The sequence below is a fragment of the Arachis stenosperma genome, chromosome 2, assembly GCF_014773155.1.
Source record: "Arachis stenosperma cultivar V10309 chromosome 2, arast.V10309.gnm1.PFL2, whole genome shotgun sequence".
Classification (NCBI taxonomy): domain Eukaryota; kingdom Viridiplantae; phylum Streptophyta; class Magnoliopsida; order Fabales; family Fabaceae; genus Arachis; species Arachis stenosperma.
In genome coordinates, this window is record NC_080378.1 from 105,871,114 (window position 1) to 105,879,599 (window position 8,486).

Genomic DNA, 8,486 nt, shown 5'->3' on the forward strand with positions numbered 1-8,486 from the left:
GTCTGTGGCATTTTGAGTAGGATCACCAATGGAATAAACTGCAGGAGCTTCACCCTGATTCAGACTGGATGTGCACTAAACTTGGTGTTCAGCCTAGAGGAAGATTGGCGGCTGCTCAAACCAGCGTCGATCACATACAACCTGCTATAGAAGAAGTCATTCACAATTGGAGTAGACGGTAAGAAAGTATTGATTCAGAAGAACAAAAGCATCTCTGAAGGCTTAACCATCTTCTTATCATTAGATTCATCATCAACTGAGTAACATTTTATTTATTTTACTTTTATGCATTTAAACAATCAAACAAATTTTTTATCTACCTAACTAAGATTTACAAGATAACGACTGTTTGATCCAAGCCAACAATCCTCGTGGGATCGACCCTGACTCACCTCAGGTATTACTTGGACGACTCAGTGCACTTGCTGGTTTAGTTGTACGGAGTGTGGGAATCCGTGCACCAAGTTTTTGGTGCCGTTGCCGGAGATTGTTCGAGTTTGAACAAACTAATGGATTATCTTGTTGCTTAGATTAGGTATTGTTTTTAATTTTGTTGAGTCTTTTATTTTTCTTTTTTTCGAAAAAATAAAAAATATTTTCAAAAATCTTTGTTTTCTTTATTAATCTTTGTTCTTGTTTTAAGTTTTTGTTCTTGTTCTTGTTGAGTTTTAGAATTTTTTGCTTTCTTTTTTTCCAAAAATTTTCAAAAATAGTGTCTTTTGTTTGAGTCTAGTGTCAAATTTTAAGTTTGGTATCCTTTGTGTGTTCACTTTTTGTTTTGAATTTTCGAAAAGTGTTCTTGGTGTTCATCTTGATCTTCAAGTTGTTCTTATTCATTTTCCTTGTTTTGATCTTAAAATTTTTAGTTTGGTGTCTTTTAGGTGTTTTTCTCTTTTAATTTTCAAAAACTTTGTGTTTTAGATTTAAAAATTTTAAATTTGGTGTTTTTTTTAGTTGTTTTTCTCTTTCCTCATTTAATTCAAAAATAAAAAATAAAAAATATCTTTTCTTATACCTCCTTAATTTTTGAAAATATTGCATATTTGATTTCAAAAATTTTAAATTAGGTGTTTTCTTGTTAGTCAAGTTAAGAATTAAATTTAAAATCATATCTTTTTAAAATATTTTCAAATCTTTTCTTTTAATTTTATTCTTCCTTATCTTAACCTCCTTTTAAAATTTAAATTTTAAATCTTTTTAAATTTAAAACTATCTTTTTTATTTTGATTTCAAATCTTTTTAAATCTTATCCTTCTTAACTTCTTTTCCAAATCTTTATCTTATTTTGTTTCAAATTCAATTTCAAAAACAAATCTTTTTCAAAAATCAAATTTCAATTCTTATCTCTTTTAAATATTTTTCAAATCTTTTTAAATTCTTATCTTATCTTTCCTAATTTCAATTTTTAAAATTATATCTTTTCTTATATTTTTTTAATTTTAAATTCAAATCTTTCCTAATCATCTATCTTATCTTGTTTTTAAATCTTTTTAATTAGTTTGTTGTTTTCTCTCTATTCTTTTTCAAAACCTCCTAACTAATTTCTCTCTCTTCTATTTTCAAAAATTTCTCTTCTCTTTCTTTCTCTTCTTTTTCAAATTATATCATCTAACTTTCAAATCTTTTTAATTAATTAACTTTTATTTTCAAATTTAATTAATAAATAAATATAATTTAATTCTATTTTCTCTTTACTTCTTTCTTCTACCTTTTTTTCACCATGAACCCAAATGGGAATAAACAGTTCAGAAGAACTTTGGAGTCCTACATGTCCCCCAGCCCTGACTTCTATGGGAGAAGTATCAGTATACCTCCCATTGGAGCAAGTAACTTTAAGCTCAATCCTCAACTCATTATTCTGGTGCAGCAAAACTGCTAGTACTCTGGACTTCCATAGGAAGAACCTGCTGAGTTTCTAACAAACTTTCTACAAATTGTTGACACGGTACACACTGAAAGAGTAGATCAAGATGTTTACAGACTACTACTCTTTCCCTTTGCTGTAAGAGACCAAGCAAAGAGGTGGTTGGATAACCAGCCCAAATCTAGCTTGAGAACATGGAAGTAGCTAGTAGATAAATTTCTACTTCAATACTTCCCTCCAAGGAAGATGACCCAGTTAAGACTGGATATGCAGGGCTTCAAGCAAGAGGACAATGAATCTCTTCATGATGCCTAGGGGAGGTATAGGAGAATGCTCCGGAAATGCCCCACTGAAATGTTCTCAGAATGGGTGCAATTAGACATCTTCTATGATGGCCTTAAATACATGGCCCGGTCTTTAGACCATTCTGCTGGTGGTTCTATGCATATGAGAAAGATAATTGAAGAGGTTCACGAGCTTATTGAGATAGTTGCCAGTAATCAGCATCTGTACTCAGCTGCTGAGACTTCTATGAAAGGAGAGGTTAAGGCAATATTTACTGAATCTAACCCTCCAAAACAGGATGGTCCATTGACTCAGCAATTACATGCCCTTGCCCAGCAACTGCTGGAATTGCAAGAGGTTTTGAGAGAAACTCAGGCTTCTAACAAGAATGTGGAAGCCCAGTTGAGTCAAACAAGCCAGCAGTTATCTAAGCAAATAACAGAAGTGTCAGGCCATTCAACTGAGGAGTGGAAAAGTACTAAATACCCAACCTCGGTGTAATAGAAGATCAGGGGAAGAAAAACTCACAGAAGGATACTAGACTGATGTCCAAGACATCTCTAAGGGTGTTGAACGCCCAAAGAGGAATATCATTGGCGTTCAACGCCAAGAAGAGATACCTACACTTGGCATTGAACGCCCAACATGGGACATTGTTCCTGGTGTTGAACGCCAGGAAGAGGGTAGCAACAAGGGCGTTGAACGCCCAAATAAGGGTAGTCAGACACATACAAGTGCTGATAACACCCTTCCTAAGCAAGCTACTAACCCCCTTACCAATTTCATAAGCATTCAACCTACATCAACTAAAGTTGATGAATACAGGGTCAAGATGCTATATCCCCAAAAGCTTCGCCAAGCGAAAAAGATAAACAATTTGCCCGTTTTGCGGATTATCTCAAGACACTTGAGATCAAGATTCCTTTTGCAGAGGCTCTTGAACAGATACCTTTTTATGCAAAATTTATGAAGGATATCTTAAGCCATAAAAAGGATTGGAGAGAGGAAGAAATAGTCTTCCTCATTGAAGAGTGCAGTGCAGTAATTCAAAGAAGCTTACCAGAGAAACTCAAAGATCCTGAAAGCTTTATTATACTCTGCACTTTGGGTGATGCTTGCACAAGAACTGCATTGTGTGATCTTGGGACAAGCATCAACCTGATACCAGTTTCATTAATAAAGAAACTCGGTTTAACTCACGAAGTGAAACCAACCCGCATATGTCTTCAACTTGCTGATGGCTCTATTAAGTTTCCATCAGGCGTGATTGAAGACATGATTCTTAAAGTTAGACCCTTTGCCTTTCCTACAGATTTTATGGTACTGGAAATGGATGAGCACAAGAGTGCAACCCTCATACTAGGAAGACCCTTCCTAGTTACAGGAAGAACTCTCATTGATGTTAAAAAAGGGAAAGTAACACTAAGAGTCAGTGAGGATGAGTTTGTGCTAAATGTTGTTAAAGCCATGAAGCATCCAGACACTCCAGAGGAGTGCGGAGCATTGATATCATTGATTCCTTGGTGGAAGAAGTGAATATGGCTGAGAGACTCGAAGAAGAGCTGAATGACATCTTTTTTGATGCTCAGCCTGAGTTAGAGGAGCCAGAGAAAACTAAGGAGCCTCTGAAAACTCCTAAGGAGGAGGACAAGCTTCCTAAACTCGAGCTCAAACCATTACCATCCTCCTTGAAATATGTATTTCTTGGAGATGGGGATAGTTATCTGATGAGCGGATAATTTATACGCTTTTTGGCATTATTTTTAGGTAGTTTTTAGTAAGTTCAAGCTACTTTTAGGGATGTTTTCATTAGTTTTTATGTTAAATTCACATTTCTGGACTTTACTATGAGTTTTTGTGTTTTTCTGTGATTTCAGATAATTTCTGGCTGAAATTGAGGGACTTGAGCAAAACTCTGAAAAAGGCTGACAAAAGGACTGCTGATGCTGTTGGAATCTGACCTCCCTGCACTCGAAATGGATTTTCTGGAGCTACAGAACTCTAATTGGCGCTCTCTCAACGGCGTTGGAAAGTAGACATCCAGGGCTTTCCAGCAATATATAATAGTCCATACTTTATTCGGAAATTGATGACGTAACTTGGCGTTGAACGCCAAGTTCATGCTGCTGTCTGGAGTTAAACGCCAGAAAAATGTCATGATCCGGAGTTGAACGCCCAAAACACGTCATAACTCGGAGTTCAACTCCAAGAGAAGTCTCAGCTCGTGGATTGATCAAGCTCAGCCCAAGCATACACCAAGTGGGCCCTGGAAGTGGATTTATGCATCAATTACTTACTCATGTAAACCCTAGGAGCTAGTTTATTATAAATAGAACATTTAACTAATGTATTTGACATCTTGGTTTTAATCTTTGAACGCATAGTTCTTAGACCATGGGGGCTGGCCATTCGGCCATGCCTGGACCTTTCACTTATGTATTTTCAACGGTGGAGTTTCTGCACACCATAGATTAAGGGTGTGGAGCTCTGCTGTACCTCAAGTATTAATGCAATTCTATTTTCTTTTATTCAAATCTCTCTTATTCTTATTCCAAGATATTCATTCGTACCCAAGAACATGATGAATGTGATGAGTAAATAACCCTCATTATCATTCTCACTTATGAATGCGCGTGATTGACAACCACTTCCGTTCTACATGCAACAGAGCTTGAATGTGTATCTCTTAGATTCCCCAACAGAATCTTCGTGGTATAAGCTAGATAGATGGCGGCATTTATGAGGATCCGAAAAGTCTCACCTTGTCTGTGGTATTCCGAGTAGGATTCCGGTAATGAATGACTGTGACGTGCTTCAGACTTGCAAGTGCTGGGCGTTAGTGACAAACGCAAAAGAATCAAGGGATTCTATTCCAGTAGGAGCAGGAACCAACCAGTGATTAGCCGTGCTGTGATAGAGTGCGTGAGCATAGTTTTCACTGCGAGGATGGGATGTAGCCATCAACCATGGGTGATGCCTCCAGACGATTAGCCATGCGAGTGACAGCCGCAGAGGACTATTTTCCCGAGAGGATTGAAAGTAGCCACCGCTGATGGTGAACCCCTATACACAGCTTGCCATGGAAAGGAGTAAGAAGGATTGGGTTAAAGCAGTAGGAGAGTAGGCGTCCTTGAGCCATACAGTATCTCCATTCGCTTATCTGAAATTCCCACCAATGAATCTGCATAAGTGTTCTATCCCTTTTATTATATATCATCTATTTTCTTATTTCTATTTTCAAACCCATAAACAGATTTAATCTGCCTAACTGAGATTTACAAGGTGACCATAGCTTGCTTCATACCAACAATCTCTGTGGGATCGACCCTTACTCACGTAAGGTTTATTACTTGGACGACCCAGTACACTTGCTGGTTAGTTGAACGGAGTTGTGAATTCAACCAGTGCCATAATAATGATTCCTCTCACAATAGTTTTTGTGTACATACTAAAGAGCCAATATTGTTGATCACAATTTCGTCCACCAAGTTTTTGGCGCCGTTGCCGGGGATTGTTCGAGTATGGACAACTGACGGTTCATCTTGTTGCTCAGATTAGGTAATTTTCCTTTCAAAAATCTTTTTCAAAATTTTTCTTTTTATTTTTTGTTTTTCAAAATTATTTTTTTCGAAAAAATTAATAAAAATCCAAAAAAAAAATTAGAAAATCATAAAAATCAAAAATATTTTGTGTTTCTTGTTTGAGTCTTGAGTCAATTTTTAAGTTTGGTGTCAATTGCATGCTTTAAAAATTTTTCTTGCATTTTTTTTCGAAAATTCCATGCATTCATAGTGTTCTTCATGATCTTCAAGCTGTTCTTGACAAGTCTTCTTGTTTGATCTTGATAATTTCTTGTTTTGTATTGTTTGTTGTTTTTCATGTGCATTTTTGCATTCATGTTTTCCATGCATTAAAGATTTCTAAGTTTGGTGTCTTGCATGTTTTCTTTGCATCAAAAATTTTTTTCAAAAATATGTTCTTGATGTTCATCATGATCTTCAAAGTGTTCTTGGTGTTCATCTTGACATTCATAGCATTCTTGCATACATTCATTGTTTTGATCTAAAAATTTCATGCATTGAGTATTTTTGTTATTTTTCTCTCTCCTAATTAAAAATTCAAAAATCAAAAAAATATCTTTTCCTTATTTCCCTCCAAATTTTCGAAATTTTGGGTTGACTTGGTCAAAAATTTTCAAAATTAGTTATTTCTTACAAGTCAAGTCAAAATTTCAATTTTAAAAAAAATCTTATCTTTTCAAAATCTTTTTCAAAAATCATATATTTTTCATTTTTTTTATTGTTTATTGTTTTCGAAAAATTTTAAAAAATTATTTTTCAAAATCTTTTTCTTATCTTTACATCATATTTTCGAAAATTCACTAATGATTAATGTGATTGGTTCAAAAATTTGAAGTTTGTTACTTTCTTGTTAAGAAAGGTTCAATCTTTAAGTTCTAGAATCTCATCTTGTAGTTTCTTGTTAGTGAAGTAAATGATTTCAAAATTTTTGAATTAAATCTTTTTATCTTTTATTTTATCTTTTTCAAAAATTTTATATTTTATTCAAAATTTGATTTCAAAATATCTTATCTAACTCCTTATCTTCTTATCTTTTTGAAATTTGATTTCAAATCTTTTTCAATCAACTAACTAACTTTTTGTTTGTTTCTTATCTTTTTCAAAACCACTTAACTACTTCTTCCTCTTCTATTTTCGAAAATATCTCTCTCTTTTTCAAAAATTCTTTTTAATTAATTAATTGTTTCATGTTTTAATTTTAATTACAATTTATATCTAATTTTCGAAAATTACTAACCTCTTTTTCAAAAATTATTTTCGAATTCTCCTTTCTCTTTTCTTATTCTATTTAATTATTTAATTACTAACACTTCTCTTCACCTCTCTTCACCCATAAATCCGAATCCATCCTTCTTCATTCTTCTACCCCCTTCTTCTTCTTCTAACATAAAGGAATCTCTATACTGTGACATAGAGGATTCCTCTTTCTTTTCTTGTTCTCTTCTCCTTCATATGAGCAGGAACAGGGATAAAGGCACTCTTGTTGAAATTGATCCAGAACCTGAAAGGACTCTGAAGAGAAAATTAAGAGAAGCTAAATTACAACAATCCAGAAGCAACCTTTTAGAAAATTTTGAACAAGAGAAAGAGATGGCAGCCGAAAATAATAATAATAATGCAAGGAGAATGCTTGGTGACTTCACAAAACCAATGTCCAAGTTTGATGGAAGAAGCATCTCCATTCCTGCCATTGGAGCCAATAATTTTGAGCTTAAGCCTCAACTAGTTGCTTTAATGCAACAAAACTGCAAGTTTTATGGACTTCCATCTGAAGATCCTTATCAGTTTTTAACTGAGTTCTTGCAGATCTGTGAGACTGTAAAGACGAATGGAGTTGATCCTGAGGTCTACAGACTCATGCTTTTCCCTTTTGCTGTAAGAGACAGAGCTAGAATATGGTTGGATTCACAACCCAAGGATAGCCTGGACTCATGGGATAAGCTGGTCACTGCCTTCTTGGATAAATTCTTTCCTCCTCAAAAGCTGAGCAAGCTGAGAGTGGATGTTCAAACCTTCAAACAAAAAGATGGTGAATCCCTCTATGAAGCTTGGGAAAGATACAAGCAGCTGACCAAAAGATGTCCATCTGACATGTTTTCAGAATGGACCATATTGGATATATTCTATTATGGTCTCTCTGAATTTTCGAAAATGTCATTGGATCATTCTGCAGGTGGATCTATTCACCTAAAGAAAACGCCTGAAGAGGCTCAAGAACTCATTGACATGGTTGCAAATAACCAATTCATGTACACTTCTGAGAGGAATTCCGTGAACAATGGGATACCTCAAAAGAAAGGAGTTCTTGAAATTGATACTCTGAATGCCATATTGGCTCAGAACAAAGTGTTGACTCAACAGGTCAACATGATCTCTCAAAATCTGAATGGATTGCAACATGCATCCAACAGTACTAGAGAGGCAGCTTCTAAAGAAGCTTATGATCCTGAGAACCCTGCCATGGAAGAGGTTAATTACATGGGTGAACCTTATGGAAACACCTATAACTCATCATGGAGAAATCATCCAAATTTCTCATGGAAGGATCAACAAAAACCTCAACAAGGTTTTAACAATGGTGGACGCAATAGGCTGGGCAATAGCAAGCCATATCCATCATCTTCTCAGCAACAGACAGAGAACTCTGAACAAAACAATTCTAATTTAGCCAATATAGTCTCTGATCTGTCAAAGGCCACTTTCAGTTTCATGAATGAAACCAGATCTTCCATCAGAAATCTGGAGGCACAAGTAGG

General features: G+C 35.2%; 1 protein-coding gene across 1 annotated transcript; it reads left to right on the forward strand.

Annotated features, from left to right (window-relative positions):
- Positions 1-2,269: 2,269 nt before the first annotated feature.
- LOC130963382 (uncharacterized) lies at positions 2,270-3,685 on the forward strand. Its single transcript, XM_057889506.1, has 3 exons — positions 2,270-2,644; positions 2,975-3,338; positions 3,462-3,685. The coding sequence occupies exons 1-3, from the start codon at positions 2,270-2,272 to the stop codon at positions 3,683-3,685; spliced, it is 963 nt and encodes a 320-aa protein (XP_057745489.1).
- Positions 3,686-8,486: the final 4,801 nt, after the last annotated feature.

Bases quoted from the DNA above. Each gene is read 5' to 3' on its own strand.
- LOC130963382 (XM_057889506.1), top strand. From the start codon at position 2,270: ATGGCCCGGTCTTTAGACCATTCTGCTGGTGGTTCTATGCATATGAGA. The intron at 2,645-2,974 runs GTGTAATAGAAG...TGATGAATACAG, and splicing joins GTACTAAATACCCAACCTCG to GGTCAAGATGCTATATCCCC. The intron at 3,339-3,461 runs GTTTAACTCACG...CCTTTCCTACAG, and splicing joins TTCATTAATAAAGAAACTCG to ATTTTATGGTACTGGAAATG.